Source organism: Nuphar pumila, chromosome 4, assembly GCF_984573655.1.
Source record: "Nuphar pumila chromosome 4, dmNupPumi1.hap1.1, whole genome shotgun sequence".
NCBI classification, from domain to species: domain Eukaryota; kingdom Viridiplantae; phylum Streptophyta; class Magnoliopsida; order Nymphaeales; family Nymphaeaceae; genus Nuphar; species Nuphar pumila.
Genome location: NC_143252.1, coordinates 137,342,942 through 137,362,849, shown reverse-complemented (window position 1 = coordinate 137,362,849; position 19,908 = coordinate 137,342,942). Strand labels below are relative to the sequence as shown.

Below are 19,908 nucleotides of genomic sequence, written 5' to 3'. Positions count from 1 at the left end.
ACAACATATTTGTTTGAACTTTGTCACATTCGCATAAATATGTTATGAACCTTGAAATAGGTTAAAATCAAACTAAAGAAATTTGCAACACATTTGTGTGAACCTCCTCACGTTTGCACAAATATGTTGTGAACCTCTGAAAATAGTTAAAATCGTCAAGAAGATTCACAACATATTTGTGTGAACCTCTATTTGCTCAGATATGTTGTGGACCTTCAAATATGGCTAAAAACACTAAGGAGATTAGCAACATATTTGTGCAGACCTCCTCACATTCGCACAAATATGTTGCAAACCTTTGAATATGGTTAAAATCACTGAGAAGATTTGCAACATAGTTGCAAAAAAAAATACAAGTATTTATATGAGTATGAAATCATGTGAATATAAGATGTCAAGATATTTTGTGCGAATGTCAAAAGGTCCATGTAAATATCATGTGGATATCCTTAGTTTGATTTTAATCTTTTAGAAGTTCACAAGATATTTGTTTGAATGTCAGCAGGTCCACATAAATATCATGCAAAAATCATTTGATTGATTCTAATATTTTGTATGTTCGCTAGATATTTGTAAGAAGGTCGACAAACATGTGTAAATATCTTGTGAATCTCCTTAGCTTGATTTTAACCATATTAGGAGGTTCGCAACATATTTTTGCGAACGTGAAAAAGTTCACGCAAATATGTTGTGAATCTCCTCGATGATTTTAACTATAGTTGGAGGTTCACAACAAATTTGTTCGAACGTGAGAAGGTTTGCACATATATATTGCAAATCTCATCGGTAATTTTAATTATATTTGGAGGTTTGCAACACATTTGTGTGAATGTAAGGAGGTCCACACAAATATATTGTAAATCTCCTCTATGATTTTAACTATATTTAGAGGTTCACAACATATTTCTGTTAATGTGAGGAAGTCTGAGCAAATATATTATGAATTTCCTTGATGATTTTAACTATATTTGGAGTTTCACAACATATTTGTGCGAACATCAAGAGGTCCAGGCAAATATATTGTGAATCTTCTCAATAATTTTAACTATATTTAGAGGTTCACAACATATTTGTGTGAACGTGAGGAGGTTCACAGAAATATATTGCAAATCTCCTCAATGATTTTAACCATATTCGGAAGTTTGCAACATGTTTGTGTGAACGCTAGGAGGTCCACATAAATATGTTGTGAATCGCCTCAGTAATTTTAACTATGTTCAAATGTTCTTAACATATTTATGTGAACGTGAGGAGGTCTGCGCAAATATATGGTGAATCTCCTCAATGATTTTAAGCATATTATGAGGTTCACACCATTTTGTGTGAACATCAGGAGGTCCACACAAATATGTTGTGAATTTTCTCGATAATTTTAACTATATTTTGAGGTTTACAACATATGTGTGAACGTTAGGAAGTCTATATAAATATGCTTTGAAGGGTAAAACAGTAATAAAATGTTAATAATTATTGATTTTGGACATGCAAAGGATTTTGGCATATTTGTGGGTTTTTGCAAGAACGCCCCAATATTATAGGATAATACGGTCATTTTTCTATAAGAAAAAATATTACCTATGTGAGTGAATAGGTCCCAACTAGTTTGTGTTGCACACTAACTAGCTCACTCCTTCACTCTCTTTGTGAAAAGGCACCAAACTATGATGATTTTTTAGGCAAGTGCTAACATGTTTAAGTCAAAAAAACTTTGATGAGTCAATGTTCATATTAAAAATAGAAGACAAAGGGGACGAGGGGCTTGCCATTGGCCCAATCATCAAATTTGCTTAGGCATGATTATATAGTCAAATCAACTTCATTGCTTCCATGTATCCATTGAATGACATCTCTTAGGGGAGTTTCTTAAGGACCGATTCACTCTGCATAGATTGACTGAATGCAGAAGCCCTAAAATTGGAGGCGATTGTGTTTTCTAAAGGATTTATAATTACTTATGTCAACATCCTCGCTTCTAATATCTCTGGGTGTTATCACCAAAAAGGCATAGGAAGCGAGAGATGATCTTTCATTAAATAAAGGAAGGGGGTTGAGGGAGAGAGGTGGGGTTTGCTCTAAGGAGGCCACTTTGGGCAGCTTGAAAAAGGATATAGATGAAATTCACAGCACAGCTGATGAGCTATTAAAAGTAAATTTGAGCTCAAAAAGATATCGCAAGTCTATTTTCTTAATAGAAGTTAGATGAGCAACAAGCACAAGTATGAGAAACCTTCTACACAAATTTCAAAACTTCAGAAGAAAGATCCTGGCCCAGCCAGGTGCTTTTCCAAAAACAAACTTTATTGTTGGACTAGCCATCCCTTAGATAAAAGATTATCAATTTCTAATGTAATAATTGTAGCAATGACTTGCTGGAAACCCATAGTTTTTACATGATCCAGAATGTGTGATGTATATAGGCTATTTTCAAATGATCTACTAATCTCCTAATAAGTTGTTTCATGGAAATTTGAGATTTTCACAATAATAGCGCAACATATATAAATCCGTGATATTATCAAAATATCGAGAGATCATGCATTTAATAGCATTTTATGAATTTACAACGATATTATTGAGATATTTTCAAAATATCGCTTATATATTTCACCCACTATTCACTTTTTTGCTAAAGCAGAAATGCTTTACTAAATCAAGGGGCAGAAAAAGCTGAAAGTAAAACAAAGGTAAACCTATAGGAAGCAAGATGGACAGCCTCCCACAGCCTAGGTTACAAAAACTAACTACTGCCACAAACACATCAGAAAAGGTTCTTGATTTTCAATCATATCCCCTATCGAAATTTTTTGTTTTTTTAGGGCAAGCTGGGGGATAACCCCCGTGGGATTTGAATGGGTAACCCGTTTGAGATTTGAACCAAAGACCCCTTGGTTATCCCATGCAATCTAACCATCGAGCTATGCCATTCGTCCCGACCTCCCTATCTGATTTGACATAGAAGAAATTTCAGCCTTCAAATGCAACAGCACACACCAAATCCAGAACTACGTCAGAAGTCAGATGAATCACTAGACCACCCAACCATATTTTGATATTCTACAAGCGCTTTCATGCCTTTCATTGTTTCGTGAGTAGAATATAACATGAAAAACAGATAAGATGTGTGGAACCAAAGTATAATCAAAGACAAAAAAAGCAACAAACATGCTGGCACCATTCGTTCAGGGTTGATTGGCATGGACAAGATTATACCTTTCTCCTGATTATAAAAAATGAACCGAACATGCACATACTACATTATAATTACCAACAGCGGAGAAGGTATAAGATTGGGAAAGGGAGCTTCAAAGAGCAAGTTGGAAAAAAAAGGATTCATGCCCAGGAATTGCAAAACACACAAAGTCAGGACATGGTGCTCCTGGAGCATCTACTCCCTGTTGGTTAGAACATGGGTACATTATTCATTGATTTAAGCTGTTTAAGAATTGTGGGACTCAGCCAGCTGAAACACAACCAACAAAGGTTTTGTTATACTTTCTACCCTGCTTTAGGCTTGATCTCAACCATAGATAGGTAGTCCTTGGCTGCATGAGGGAGCTGAAGAAGGCATTGCTTGCAGAACAGTTTCCTCTTGACGGGGGGCTTTTTTCCCACAAGGTGCAATTGCGGGAAGTAGGTTCGAAGACTCTTTGTTGTTAAGTTGCATCTAAATATTGGGGAATCGAATGAGATAGCTTGATGGTTAGGTTACACTATCATTACCAAGGGTCTTGTGTTTGAATCCTATGGGGGGCTATCCAGCAGTTTGCCTATGAAAAAGGTTACATGTAAAAACATCAGTGTCGATTGTATCTGACCTAGAACATCAGAATTTTGGCAAACATCTCAGATTTTTTCTTCTGCTAATCTTCTTGATGACTTTTGGTTTCCAATTTCGGGATCAGTAACCACTATGGTTCTTGCATTATTTCAAGCTTGATTAATCATGGATGATTAACTATGGTTCGATGCTCACAGGGAGTGATGCCCCTGTGAGGTGTTGCTGCCTCTTGAGTTGAGCAGGAAACCCTTAAAAATTCAGTTGTCTTTCTCTTTTGTTGTCTTTTTCTAAATTCTCTTTTTGCTATGTGAATAGGGTGTCAAATTGGTTGTTTGCTTATAGTTTTTTTTTCTTATAGATCTTTGATTGTTTGCTTGTTTATATGGTTGAAGAAGGCTGAATATATGGACCGAAGTCGGTGTTTTACAAATCTTAATGTAGCAAGGAAGCTATGTCTGTACAGACAATGGTGGTGATGTGGGGAATTATGAGAATGTATATATGTGTCTAGCTGTGGATGCTTGGTTTTACATTGGTGTTTTAAAAAATAAAATAAGTAAAGAATATGTGCCAAGTATGTCATTGAATCATATACCTGTTAAAAGGCATGAAATTTGAGAACGTTGTGGATGCACATGAATTATACTATGGGTATGCTAGGATGAGTGACTTTGATACTAAAATAAATACTTCAAAAAAATAATAATAAAAAGGAGTATTTGTTTGGAGACAATTTGCATGGACAAAGCAAGGCAACGAGAGAGTTGAAGGAAAAAGTTATTAAGAGATGCGATTGTAAAGCAATAATGACCATTCAATTATGTCCCAATAAAAAGAAGTTGGTTGTTCATAATATTCAAATGTGACACATTCATATATTGCATTCTCCATCCAAAATAAATATGCACAAGTCAGCAAAAAAAACCAACATGTCTCAAAAAAATATTATAAATACATGGTCCAAATCGACTATGAGACCTTCTCATATGATGAATCAGTGTCGCTAAAACAAAAGAAATAAAAAATGTATTTTTACTAAAGAACAACTTAGGGTGCATATTCGAACGAAGAATAAAAAATATCAAGGCAAAGATTGCCAAATTGCATTACAATGTTTTATGAAAAAGAATTAAAAAAATGCAGATTTTTACTATGCTATTTAGGTTAATGATAATTGTTTTTAGGCTGATTCTAGATCTCTTGAAAATTATTATTATTTTGGAGATGCAATTGTATTTGACACAATATATAAAACAAACAATTATCTGATGTCATTTGCTCCATTCACTAGAATTAACCATCATAATCAATTGATCGTCTTTAGATGTGTGTTACTTGTAGACAAAAAAATATAAAGCTTTGTTTAGATTTTTCAAGAATGGTTGTTCCCAATGGATGGTCGTCCTCTAATCTCGATTATCATTGATTCATATCTAATAATGTTTGCAGCAATAAAAGAGGTATTACCAAATACATTGCATCGATTGTGCATGTGGCATATCGTGTAAAAGGTTTCGGGATATATATGAAAATTTTGCATAAAAGTTAGTCAGATTTTAAAATGCATGATTTTACAATTTGAAAACAATTGAAGAATTTGATGCTAGATGGTATGAGATGATATCCTTGTATCCTGACATGTGAAATAGTAAGTGGATTATGGACTTTTGGAAGGACCGTGCTACATGGGCATCAACATATTGCAATAATATATTTACGTCAAGAATGTTTATATCTCAACACAACGAGAGTATGAATAACATGTTAAGAAGTGGGTTTATGTACATACTTCATTGCATCAGTTTGTAAAAGTATATGATGTTGCATTGAACATACATCACCACAAAGAAAAAATGACTTTCGAATGATAAAAGGAAATCTACCCATTTAAATATGTAGCATAACCGAGTTTTAGCTGCGAACAATCTTCACTCCATTAATGTTTTCAAAATTAAAGGATGAATATTTAAAAGGTATCCATTGTTTTGCAAAGCTTGAAAGTGCAATTGAAGTTAAAACATATAAAGTGACACATGCGATGAAAGCTGAGATAAAATTTTGTGTTATTGAAAAAAAAATACATTGTTACATATGAAGAAAGCATACAAGAATTATGGGAATCATCCGGCATTGTATGTTGTCACATGTTTTCTGTTTTTTACATAAAACAAATTCATGAACTACCTTCTAAGTACATCATTAAAAGATAAACAAAGAATGCAAAGTGCGGTATTGTACATCAATTAGGTTGTTCGTCAATATCGAACTAATAATATGCAATTATGAAAAAACATGTGCTTTTGTTGAAGGCAAAGAAATGTACCACTAATGCAAAGGAGTGTGAACAAGGTTATGATTACTTCTCAGATATCTTGGACAAGGCATCAAATGACTTGACACAAATTAAGATACAACACGAAGGTGTTGCGTTTCATTAAAGATTTAGTTGATAATGACATTGTTTTGAGAGATCATGATCCAGTGCGTTCTAAATAATATGGTAAAAGAAACCCATCAAAAATTCATCAAAGTAAACATGCTAAGAGATGTTCTACTTGTGGTTCACCTGATTACAATTTACAAAGGTGCAATCTCATCATAAAATCAATGTAATCAATTGCTAATTCAATTGTTGTTATTTATTTGTTCATATGTTGATTTGTTGCTATTATATGTGAATGCAAAATAATTTTGGTAGAAATTTTATCTATTATTATGATAATTGATATAGTTTGTACATTTTTTTGTAGAAATACTTTTGCGGATATGGTTAGTGGTAAACCATGCCTATGTTATATTTGTAAGGAGACAGGGCATGATAAAAGGAACTTTTGTGGTTGCATTGGTACTCAATACACCTTAGCATAATATGTATTAAACTTGCTAATACTAGACCAATGGGGGCTCCACTTTTGTGGCAGGAGCAATTAGTGCACACAACCTTGTGTTGGGATATTGCAAGTTTGAATCCCTATGGTATAGTTGTATAACTGGTAGGGGTCTGCCTAACCCCAGCTTTCTCTGTCAAAAGAAAAAGAGCTTACAAATGTTAGATATAAGCAAGATTTTTAATGTTTTTGAAAAGTATAAACAAGGCGTAAACCTTGAGGCATTATAAAGCACAAGCTTCAATGTTTTTGAGATCAAAACCTTAATTCATCTAAAAAATTAACACATTGAAGAATATTTACTTTTATATGACAAAATAAATAACAATAAATATAAACAACTTTAAACTTCATAATTTAATATTTTGTGGAATCAAATACTAATGAAAATTGAATTGCTTGAAATTCATGTATCAATATAATTGTTAAATATTAGTCTATATTATTATTCAATTTGAAAAAAAATATTTATATAAAAATTGAACTCATTATAATTGATTTTTATAAATTTCATGATACAACAATGCAAAACAACGATTAATAGTACAAGAGCATGGAGGAAACAAAGCTTTTGTTTTTGTTTTATGTTTTACTTTTGAAGTTTTAATTATTTACTGTCATGAAGCTTTTATATAGTCTTGGTGGAAATGCTTAAAAATAATGTCCTTTGCCACTAAATCATACTTAATATGAAATAAGGTTATTTTTTGCTTAATTACTTTATTTTACTTTAGTTAATTCATGATAGTTGTGCAGTCAAATTTCTTATGTAATGAATGATGTCAATTATTATAAGAATTATATTTTCAAATAGAGCTTAAACCCACGTTTTTTATTGGCAATTGTTTAAGTTTAATTTAATGTATAAAGTTATTTTTTATCAACACAAATTTCTGGTCACTGAAGATTTTTTATTTTTTAAATAACTTTATTTGAATTAAAAAGAAAACCTTAGAAGTAACTAAATTGTATAAAGACTTTTTTAATAAACAAAGCTTTTTTTAAGGACTTGAGTTTTTTGATAGAGGCTTAAGCTTAATGTAAAAGCTCAAGTCTTTTTAGGTAAGAGACTTAGAATTTGATGCTCATAAACCCATGAGGTGTAAAAGGCGTAAGCCTGTAAAGTCTAAAATATAGCCTCATGAAAACTCATTTCATTTTCAAAACCTTAAACAAAAGTATTAAATGTTTAATAAAAGTGTCCCAATTACTTGATAACCACGTACCATGATGCAAATAAACACTTTTTTTTTACATCATAAATGAGTATCAAGTTCGCTTGTTTTAACATTTCTGCCCAAATCGACAATTTTGTTTAATAAAAACCATTATTTTTGTTAAGAGTTTTAAATATTATAATATATGCAAAATTATTATATAATAATAATTGATTTACATATTATGTTTAACTATTATAATTTGTAAGTATCTTTATAAAAATACATGCTTCGTAATAACTTTTTAAAACCCGCCCCAATACCGGTACCCATTTATAGCAAAAACTATGTTGCGGGGACATTGTGATGGATTAAGACCGGATATCCAACGAAACCCGATCCACTTACTACTGTTCCGGTCGGAGCATACGAATGGGAAAGCGCCTTCTCTTCTGCCGCCCAAAGAGAGAGAGAGAGAGTTCTTCTTCATCCCCCTTCCACTCTTCGTCCTCTGCTTCTTGATACCTTCTTTTCTCGCTCTTCTTCCTCTGCTTCATCTTCGTTTTTTCGCCCCCGCTCGTCTTCTTTTTCTTCTTTAGGCATTCGCTTTCCTCTCTGGCTTGTCTTGAGAGGTTCGATTACTATCGGAAGTCGAAGATTGGCCCGATCAACCTTAGAGGACTCATCGTCGTCGTCTGTGGCGGAGTCCCTCGAGGCTCTTGCAGAAAATTTGAAGAAAGAGGGGCCAGAATGGGATCACGCCAGGAGAGGGAGTAGCTAATATGAGATAGTAACAGCTATTCGTTTTTCTCCTGCCAAAAAACCCTACTCTGTGTCGTGGATACTGGAGGCCGGGGAAGAACATGAGCGATTTCCGGGAAGAATTGGCGAAGAGCCTCTCCGAGCAAGGGCTGGCGCTATCTGTTACTCAAGAGAAGGGCCGCTGCCTCATCGCCGACAGAAACTTCTTCCCCGGTCAGTCCCCTATTTCGCTCGATTCTTTTCTATATGCGTCTCTGTTCATCAATTTCGTCTTTGAACTCGAAATAGTTGATGATAACATCACCCAATTGGCGCACCTTCAGTAGAGGAAATAACACTTGATCACATGTTTCGCCATGACATTCGAAAGATCTTGAATCATGTACAGATCAATAATGTTTGTGCGAGTAAGTAGCTTAGTGATGATAACAATGGCTAAGCATTTGTCATCGATTGTTAGGTGTCTAACCAATACACCAAAAGGCCTTAGGGTGATTAAGGTGCGGTGGTGGTTGCTCTGATACCAAATGTTAGGTGCCTAACGAATACACCAAAAGATGCTAGGGTGATTAAGGTGCATAAAGTTAAGTACTTAAACCACCGGGATCATAACATCGATGAACAGAAAACTTGGTGTGGAATTGTATGGATAAGTTAATGACTATCTACAACAGGGAAGATGTTGATTCAAACAATAAAAGTCCCCTATCATTGATATTAACTTCATATGTATCGATTTAGCATTGTCTCTATATCTCTTTAGAGTTTGCTTGGCTATGTTATTCGTAATTTAGTAATGCTGATTACTTTTACCTTCTTGTTATGCGTTTTTAAGCTCTTTTTTTAGTCACTGTAGCATTTGGTTTGGGAGTTATGCTACTTTTTGTCTTTTCGATGGTTGTACGCTCTTTTATTCTTGAAATTGACAGTTCGCATTGTCAAAGTTTTGCATGTTTTTATTTTCTTCTACAACGTCCAAGTTTAATTCTATCTGGATGAGAGGCTGTCACAAAGACGCGAACATGCACAGGCGTGATTTCTAAGTAGGATACAAGGACACATTTATATAAAAAAAGAATAAAATAAACGTTCAGACATATAATAGTAGGTGGTGTGTTTGAAAGGGAGGGGGGAGAAAGAAAAAGAAAAGAGATAGAGGGACAATTTTGAACTTTTAACCGTTTGAGAGAGAGAGGATTTGTGGTTGAAGGTGAAATATTTGGTTTTTATCTTTATTTTGTATTAAAAATGGGAAAAAATATCCTTTGACATGCGTTTTAGCCATGTCCGACACAGTCAAACATGTTTGACTACGTCAAAAATGGTCAAGCATGTCAAAGACGTACCATGCGGCTAACCGGGTTGCTCCATGTGTCAGGTTGTCTCACAAGGGACATGCAATCAAAATGGCATGTCCCTATGACATTGAGAGAGATATTTTTCGACTAGCTATTTGCATTGGGGGAGAACTATATTGCATATTTTTCAAATTCAATAAGAATTGCTCATCTTGTTCCAGTTTGATGTTTAAACAAATAAAAAACAAAAAATTGTATAATCACCTACCATGTCAGGTTCTGATTGCGATCATTGGGAAAATCAGAGTAAATACATGAACCTTGCCACCTAGGTGACCATCTTAACCAAGATTGTCCGTATCGTACGATACAGTACGATTCATATCGTTGTTTTTGGGGTTTATGATACGATACACACTCATATCATGATACAATTGTGTATTGTACCCGTGTCGGGTATATCGTATGATACGCCCCTGTATCGACCCATATCATATATTACACCCTATATCGTACAATACGGGTCTGACACACTTAAAAATACCCAAAAATCTAATTTTTTCATTTTGGGTTTAAAAGGCCTCTTGAGGGCTGAGTTTTCCATGTCTAGAGGCTGTTAGAAGGGAACCCATGCACCCTAGGTTTCATGAGATCGATTTGGGGGCATATTCGTGTACAAGGGAGATGAATTTTGCGATTTTCTCAAGAGTGTATTTTCACCCTTTTTTTTACTCAAGACAGTGGGTTAAGATAAAAATTCTCTATTCTTTGCTTGTTATTGAGTGTTTTTAAGGGAAGATCACATCAGGAGATCCGACATGACAATGGTGCCTTCAAGTAACGAGTGAAAACCGATTAAAAATCAAATGCAACTATTGCCAAAATAGTTTTTCGGGTGGTATCTCTCAGTTAAAGCATCATTTAGTCAGGATACATTATAATGTGCATGCATGCATGTCAAGAAAATTGCCGGATACCATAAAATAACAATGACAATAATTACTTGATGATCTGAGAGAAAAAAGACTAAAAAGAGAGATGAATGAGGCAAAAATGAGGTATGTGGAGCCCTGAGAGGATGTGTATTACGAAGATGAGCTCCTTACTTCTGATCCTATAGCCCATAGCATAGGATCGGAAGTAGGAAGTTCTGCAACGAAGGGAAAAGTTGTGACTGGTGCTAATAGTAGTGTTGCGACTGCCACCACGGGTGCAAAAAGAAGAGGGGAAGGAGGGAGTTCTTCGAGAGGAGGACCAGGAGGTTGAGCTAGAGGCTCTATTAGGAGATTTTTCCCTCCTAAGACTGTCTTTGGGTGCAGCTCTACGTTTGTACTATGATAACTCCTCAACCTTTAGTCGAGCAAGCGGCTGTCATGGTTGGGAGGTGGTTTTATGATGCCTGTATTCCTTCCAATGCGGCAAATTCCTTTCATTTTCAGGTCATGAAAGATGCTATAACCAATATCGGGCTTGGATATAAAATGCCTTCATATCATGCTTTGAGCAAAAAAGTTTTAAATGATAATGTGAAAGAAGTTAAGACATATTTTGATGAGATGAGACAATCATGGAGAGAAACTGAGCGTAGCTTCATGGTAGATTGGTGGATAGACAGAAAGTCGAGGACCTTGATAAATGTTCTTGTCTATTGCCCCAAAGAAATCATGTTTTTGAAATCAATTGATTTTTCTGATACGCTCAAGACAACTGATGTATTACTGAGGGTTTTTTACCAGGTTATGGAAGAGGTTCAACCTCTAAACATTGTACAATTCATTATTGATAATACAACAAATTATATAGCATGATGTAGGGAGGAATCAACGTCTCAGGTGCTTGTGGGCTGAAACTGAAGCACGACCCCTCGTCGTGCTATGAACCAGTGAACAAAATCAAAGAAAGGGGCCACCGAAGAGTGAAAAGTAACCTTTTATTCTTTTATTTCAATGAGGATCAATAAGACAAGGCAAAAATCAATCTAACAGGACCAAGATAAATGAATAACGAGTCATAAGCAAAACCGAGAAATCAAAGGGAAAATTATGACAGAAAAATAATCCAAAAGAGAAAAAAATGAAAGGCAAAACGGCTGCTATTTCCATATTCTCTGTCTTGCGCACAAAACCCTAGAGGGGTTTTTAAAGGCTTTTGGCTGGATCCGGGTATCGAGTCTGCCCCCGGACCCGATGCCGCTCCGGTATGCTGCTGGATCTGGAGCTATCCGTCCCATAGTCTCTGGGCTCATGATATGGAATTGGCACCCAACGGGACCTCTTTCCCATGTCTTCGAACCAAAATTTGGATTGGATCCGCGGCTTGGATCCGATCCCTAGTGTGTAAATCCGGTCCCCTGCTTGGGTCACGCTGTATGGACCCGGGTCCATCCTGCTCTGCATCATTCTCCCCGGGTTGGGAAGAAGTCGGCTCCGACGATTAATCTTCTCCACAGTAAGCATATAGATCAGATACACCGAAGATAGGCGCTTCCATTTAAAATTGTGATCTGCTCCTGATTTTGCCAACTTACTAATGGCCACATCTCCAGCTTGCAAGTCGGCACCAATAAATGGGATTCCATCATCATCAAGGCTGACCACCCTACCATACCCACAGAGCGTTTTTCCAAAATCTACCGCCCCTTTCATTTTGCAGCGCTTCCCTGTTTCTTTCACAACGTCAACTTCAGATTTATAACTTCTGATATGCTCAGCCCTGAACATGCCACGCTGTAATGAAGCTGGATTCAATACCAAAGAGCCTTCTTGAATGCCGCCAAGATGAACATTAACAACCATAATTGCATCCAGACCCGTCCACCTGGGTCTCACCGTTCCCACTCGTGGGTTTACGGTATTAGGGTTCCCACGCGCGGGCTCAAGGAGGACAATCGCGGCCTTCCCGGTTTTGACAGGGGAACCCGGGTCCCCATCATTTCTTGGTGGGACGTCGGGACCCTGCAGGTCCGAACCAGCCTGGGGTGCGATACCCAGGGTGCGCGTCCTGGAACCCAGGCTTGGGACAGGACCAACGCAACGCTGTGGTCCTGCAACTCAGGCCCGGCCTGCGACCCAGTCGCAGGAACCCGCTGCGCACCTTGGCCGTTCAGTTGGAGGGTACCCGGACACGGGTGACCCACTGTCGTTGCAAACTCAAGTTGGAGGGAGTGTACCCGATGGGGAGGGCTACCGCTACCTGCATCCCTGTGCAGGGTTTCCTCAACGGCTTCACATCGCGACGTGTGCTGGAGCGTCACCCAGGCTGGGTCGATGGTAGTAGCCTCAACAGGGTGGATCGCGTGCGCGCCTAACAAATTCAATTGCACTGTGTGCGCGTCCACCTTGGATTCAAGTGCTCCCAACCGTGCCTTGACCCTGTCTATTTGCTTCGACAGACTGGCGACGTCTCGGCTGACACACAACAGATTTTCGTCCATTCGAGTCATCATCTCCATCATACGCGACATTTGACCGTCGCTGCCGGTGTCCTCCTGCTCCTTTCCCTTCGCCGGATCGTTCCTCACGTTTGGTGGCATGCTGCCGGCGATGGAGGATGCCCGATGCTCTGATACCATTTGATGCAAAGAGGAATCAATGTCTCAGGTGCTTGTGGGCTAAAACTGAAGCACGACCCCTCGTCGTGCTATGAACCAGTGAACAAAATCAAAGAAAGGGGCCACCGAAGAGTGAAAAGTAACCTTTTATTCTTTTATTTCAACGAGGATCAACAAGACAAGGCAAAAATCAATCTAACAGGACCAAGATAAATGAATAACGAGTCATAAGCAAAACAGGGAAATCAAAGGGAAAATTCTGACAGAAAAATAATCCAAAAGAGAAAAAAAACGAAAGGCAAAACGACTGCTATTTCCATATTCTCTGTCTTGCGCACGAAACCCTAGAGGGATTTTTAAAGTTTTTTGGCTGGATCCGGGTATCGGGTCCGACCCTGGACCCGATGCCGCTCTGGTGTTGGATCTGGAGCTGTCCGTCCCATAGTCTCTGGGCTCATGATTTGGAATTGGCACGCAACGGGACCTCTTTCCCATGTCTTGGAACCAAAATCTGGATTGGATCCGCTGCTTGGATCCGATCCCCAGAGTGTAAATCCGGTCCCCTGCTTGGGTCACACTGTATGGACCCGGGTCCATCCTGCTCTGCATCATAGCATCATGTAAAGAATTGACAAACAATTTTGGGTTATTCTTTTGGACTCCGTGTACAACCTACTGCATAGACCTCATGCTTGAATGTTGTCAAGGAATTACTAAATTTATTTACAATCATGTATGAGTTTTAAACCTAATGAGAAAGTATACTGGTGGTCTGAGTTGATTTGTAGTGCAATTACTAGATTTGCTACGAATTTTTTGATAGAGCAAAGTCTAGTAAAGAATAGAGCTGCACTAAAAAAATATTTTCATCAGATGAGTGAAATGCATATCTGATGCAGAACAGGTCCGAAACGTCCCAGATGTCACAAACCCAACAACAACATGAACAATGATCCACGGCCCATCCGGGGCCCAGACTGGACCCGAGACCCGGATCCACCAGTAGCTATAAAAACCCTCCCCTAGGGTTGCGTGCGACAACCTTAAAGTTTTCAGCAACCATATTTTCTTTTTTCACTGCGTTCCTTTTTCTCTGTCACGTTCTGCAACAACCCTTACTTTTCTTTTGTTTATTTATTTTGTGATTTTCCCTGTCATGTTCAGCCTTCTACAACAACTTTTGGATAGCTACATTAATGTTCTTTGTTTTGTTGCAGCAGCCTTTACTGTCATTCCTTCTTTTTCTTTACTTGGGTTTGAAGATTTGATTATTATATTCTTTTTCAGCTTTCATTCAGCAACAACCTTTCTTATTTTTTTTATTGTTATCTTTTGCTAAGCTTTTCATTCCAGCCAGTTTGTTCCTTATTATTCTTTTATTTGCTCGTTTCTGTTTTTGGTTAAGCCTTGTAACCCTTACCGAGTTCATATTAAACTTTTGATCGGATTGATTCATCCGTTGCCCTGCATCATATTTCCATTGAGTATCTTGATGTTGCACAACTGTTTGTGCCTTGGAGAATTGGCATAACATCAGCACCTTAGCCGACCACTGTCAATTCCTCCGCCGCAGCAAAGAGCGTTAACGTGACACCTATTAACGTGACAACTTCAAATCCCTCACTGCATCCACGAGTTCATTGTCAGTCCCCTGTGTGAAGGTGATGATTCCCATCTCGCTGCATCGATAAGGTTGAGGTTTTCCCCTGTCATCACATCTACCCATAGCGTGACAACATCGGTTCCTTCGCTGATTTACGAGTAGCAACATCTGCAACCTTGTCGTGAAGTCTCGGTCTCTCTCGTTGCATCAAAATGGTATCAAAGCACAACTCCTCCTCCTTGGTCAACGACATGACGCAAGAAGCAAGGAACAGTCCTACGAGCGGAAAGACGCGAGAGGAGATCATGAAGCGGATACTCGACATGGTGACAGAGATGCAGGAAGATATGCTACGCCTAGAAAAGGAGGTAGCTGGGTTGTCGAAGCGTATAGATGGATGCAAAGAACGGCTCGAGGCCATCGAGTCGTCCAGGAAGACACACACAATGTCCATGCCGAAAACGAGTGGTGGATTAGGCGTTGATGTTGTTGGTCTCGCGGATGTAAGAGCAACCGATCCAGTCCGACCAACCTTCCACCGACCTGTCGTGTAACTGAATGGCGTCAAAGTGGGCCTGCACAAGGATGCTGACCCACCTGTCCTTCTAAGACCGACAGTCTCCGTGCCGGCTGGTCAGCCTCCATTTTCGACACCGAATCCCACTGATGATGGCCGCCTCTCGAAGGGGACAATCGACGATGGGACCTCTGTCGTCGGCCCGAGTTGTCCGACAGATCATCATTTGGAGATTGACGCTCATGTTGGAGGTGCTAATGACATTGCTTTTGCTCACCCTAACAAACAACTCAGTATAATCACCTGTGAGGATGACAAGATTATCAAGGTGTGGGAAGCAGCTACTGGTGCTAAACAATTTACATTTGAGGGTCATGAAGCTCCTGTCTATTCAGTATGTCCTCATGATAAAGATCGTGTTCAGTTTATCTTGTCCACTGCTCTTGATAGGGAGATCAAGGCATGGTTGTATGACAACATGAGTTCTAGAATTGATCATGATGCACCTGGTCATTGGTATACCACAATAGCCTACAATGTTTTTGGGAACAAGATCCTGAATGGGGATTTCTCTATGGACGATGAGCAGAGCCACTATGCATTCGGGGCAGATATAGTGAAATTTTCAGAAGGTGGTCCAGTTTTTGGTAAGTATGCTTGTATTGTTGGTATTCTAGCCAAACCCTTAAGACCGCGTGCTGGAGGAACAAAAATTCAACTTATGCTTCCATGGGGTGCCATAGCAGATGGTATAGACCGTCAATTTCAAAACCAATCTAAAGGCTTTAATTTGGAATCGTCCAGGAATATCGCTACATGTTGCCTATCGTCAATGTGTCTGATTTATATGCATACCGTGGTGACAACAAGTCGTCAGAGTCGACTTCTTCCCAACCAGGGGAGAATGATGCAGAGCAGGTCCGGAACGTCCCAGACGTCACAAACCCAACAACAACATGAACAACGATCCGGGGTCCATCTGGGTCCCAGACTGGACCTGAGACCCGGATCCACCAGTAGCTATAAAAACCCTCCCCTAGGGTTGCGTGCGGCAGCCTTAAAGTTTTCAGCAACCATATTTTATTTTTTCACTGCGTTCCTTTTTCTCTGTCACGTTTTGCAGCAGCCCTTACTTTTCTTTTGTTTATTTATTTTGTGATTTTCCCTGTCACGTTCAGCCTTCTACAACAACTTTTGGATAGCTACATTAATGTTCTTTGTTTTTTTGCAGCAACCTTTACTGTCATTCCTTCTTTTTCTTTACTTAGGTTTGGAGATTTGATTATTATATTCTTTTTCAACTTTCATTCAACAACAACTGTTCTTTGGTGGACAATGATGAAGAAAGGTGTTTCTCTCAAGTACATTAGTATAATTAAGGATATGTATGAAAGAGTAGTAACCAATGTCCGCACTTGTGGAGGGGTGACAACCAATTTTCCTATAACGGTTGGGTTACATCAAGGATTTGCTTTAAGCCCTTTCCTATTTGCTATAGTGATGGATGAGCTTACGAGATCAATTCAAGAAAATGTGTCGTGGTGTATGTTGTTTGCTGATGATATTGTTTTGATTGATGAGTCTAGAGCTGGGGTTAATGCTAAGTTAGAATTATGGAGACAGACTTTGGAAGCAAGAGGTTTTAAGTTGAGTAAGAGTAAGACAGAATATATGGAATGTCGGTTTAGTAAGCAACGAAGTAGTGATGGGAGTGTAGTGAAGCTTGGTGAGCAAGAAATACCGGTGGATGACTGTTTCAAATATTTGGGATCTATCATTCAGAAGGATGGAGAAATTGATGGAGATGTAAATCATAGGATAAAGGTTGGGTGGATGAAATGGAAAAGTGCAACTGGAGTGTTGTGCGATCGTAGAATGCATTGCGGTTGAAGGGAAAGTTTTATAGGACGACTATTAGGCCCGCTTTACTATATGGTACGGAATGTTGGGCTGCCAAGAGACATCATATTCAAAAAATGAGTGCAGCTGAGATGCGTATGCTTAGATGGATGTGTGGAAATACAATAAAAGATAAGATTCAGAACGAGGAGATACGTAAGAAGGTAGGCGTTGCACCCATTGAAAATAAGATGAGAGAGAATCGTTTACGGTGGTTTGGACATATTCGGCGAAGGCCTAATGATGCTCCAGTTAGAAGGATGGAGAAATGAGAAAATATATTAGTTAAAAGAGGTCGGGGTAGGCCTAGGAAGACTTGGATGGAGATGATAGGAAATGATATGAATGCTTTGAACCTCACCGAGGACATGGCATTGGATAGAAATGATTGGAGGAGAAGGATTCATGTGGAAGACCCAGAATGATTTTCTTTGTTGGTTCATATCGCCGACCCCAATTGTTTTGGGATGAAGGCGTAGTAGTTGTTGTTGTTGTTGTATCTTTTGCTAAGCTTTTCATTCCAGCCAGTTCGTTCCTTATTATTCTTTTATTTGCTCGTTTCTGTTTTTGGTTAAGCCTTGTAACCCTTACCGAGTTCATATTAAACTTTTGATCGGATTGATTCATTCGTTGCCCTGCATCATATTTCCATTGAGTATCTTGATGTTGCACGACTATTTGTGCCTTGGAGAATTGGCATAACGTCAGCACCTTAGCCGACTATCGTCGATTCCTTTGCCGCAGCAAAGAGCGTTAATGTGGCACCCATTAACGTGACAACTTCAAATCCCTCACTGCATCCACGAGTTCATCGTCAGTCCCCTGTGTGAAAGTGACAATTCCCATATCGCTGCGTCGATAAGGTTGAGGTTTTCCCCTGTCATCACGTCTACCCATAGCGTGACAACATTGGTTCCTTCGCTGTTTTACGAGTAGCAATGTCTGCAACCTTGTCGTGAAGTCTCGGTCTCTCTTGCTGCATCAATATCTCTATGCACAAAAAAGAAAGCCCAAAGAAATTGTAGATATTGTATTCAAAAGTAAATTATGAGATTTATGCGTCAAGTTGTTGAAAATAACTATACCTTTGGTGAAAGTGCTTCGATTGGTTGACAGTGAAGATAAACCAGTTATGAGTTATCTCTATGAGGCCATGAATAAGGCAAAAGAGTCCATTAGAGATAATTTGAAGGGGAATAAAAAATTTTACGTACCTATATGTAACATCATTGATCATAGGTGGACTGGGCAACTTCATCAACTTCTTCATGTTGCAACATATTATTTAAAATCTGCATTTAGATACTCCCCTACGTTTAAAATGGATATGGAAGTCAACAAAGGACTTTTGGATTGCATTAAAAGGTTGAATCCTGATTATAGCATTCAAGATCAAATTCATAAGGAAATGAAAACTTATGATAATGCATTATATGATACGGGGAGACCTGCAATAGTGTGAAACCTAGCCACAATGCTTCGAGGTAATTTATTTTGTCTATTTCAATTTTAATTTCAAATTGTTATTTAGTTATGATGTTTTGTATGATTGTATCTGTTATTGTCTTATTGATTTCTCATTTTCTTATTTTTTTTTCAGATATGTGGTGGGCTAGGTTTGGAAGTGATGTTCCAAATTTGAAAGCTTTTGTCATTCGCATTCTTAGCCAAACATTTAGTGCAAGTGGATGCAAGAGAAACTGGAGTGTCTTTGAGCAAATCCATACCAAAAAAAGAAATATATTGGAGCACAAAAGGCTCAATGACCTCGTCTACGTTCGCTACAACTTACGATTGAGAGAAAGATATATAAAATTATAAAGTTTATTTGTTATTTTCATTCAAAACCCAATTAATTTTAATTTTTTATGTCATATTTTTAGGTAAATCGAAAAGTTATCAGCAAAGAAGCATAAAGAGTAATTTGATCCTTTCAGTTTGAAATATTTTGATGAATTGGATGCATGAGACCCTTTTGAATGAAGAGGAGATTCTGTGATTAATATAGAAGGAGCACAAGAGGTAGATGATGAAGACCCCACGTATCTTGGAGATGATATAGATGTCGAAGAAGAAGGAGAAAAAGAAGATATTGATGATGAAGATGATTATGATTATTGATGTATCATGTTTTATTAAAAAAACTTAGTTATTTAATACTTAATTGTTCATAAACTTGGTTATTTTGTTTTTGTTTATATAATATGAAAGTATGAGTCTTGTGGTATATTCTTAATTGCAAGATATTTAATATTTTGCATTGTTCTTGTGAGATATGCATGCAATATTATCTATGATTCTATATTAATTGATGTTTGATGATGTCTTATGTGGCTCATAGAGACATAAATGCTTCATATGTGATTTTATGGTTGTATTTTGTGCAATTCATCATTATTTCATGTGATATGATTTTTTTAAAATTTTTAGTAAAATTTTCTGATTTTGCTTGGATT

At 37.9% G+C, this 19,908-nt stretch overlaps 1 protein-coding gene across 1 annotated transcript in view; it reads left to right on the top strand.

The window, feature by feature from the left end:
* Window positions 1-8,402: 8,402 nt before the first annotated feature.
* The window catches only part of SDG37 (SET domain group 37), a 54,188-nt gene continuing 42,682 nt past the window's right edge, over window positions 8,403-19,908 (top strand). Inside the window, exon 1 of the mRNA XM_090004714.1 lies at window positions 8,403-8,798. Within this exon, the coding sequence (XP_089860840.1) occupies window positions 8,687-8,798 (112 nt within the window). The 5' untranslated portion in view covers window positions 8,403-8,686. The remainder of the gene's footprint in view (window positions 8,799-19,908) is intronic.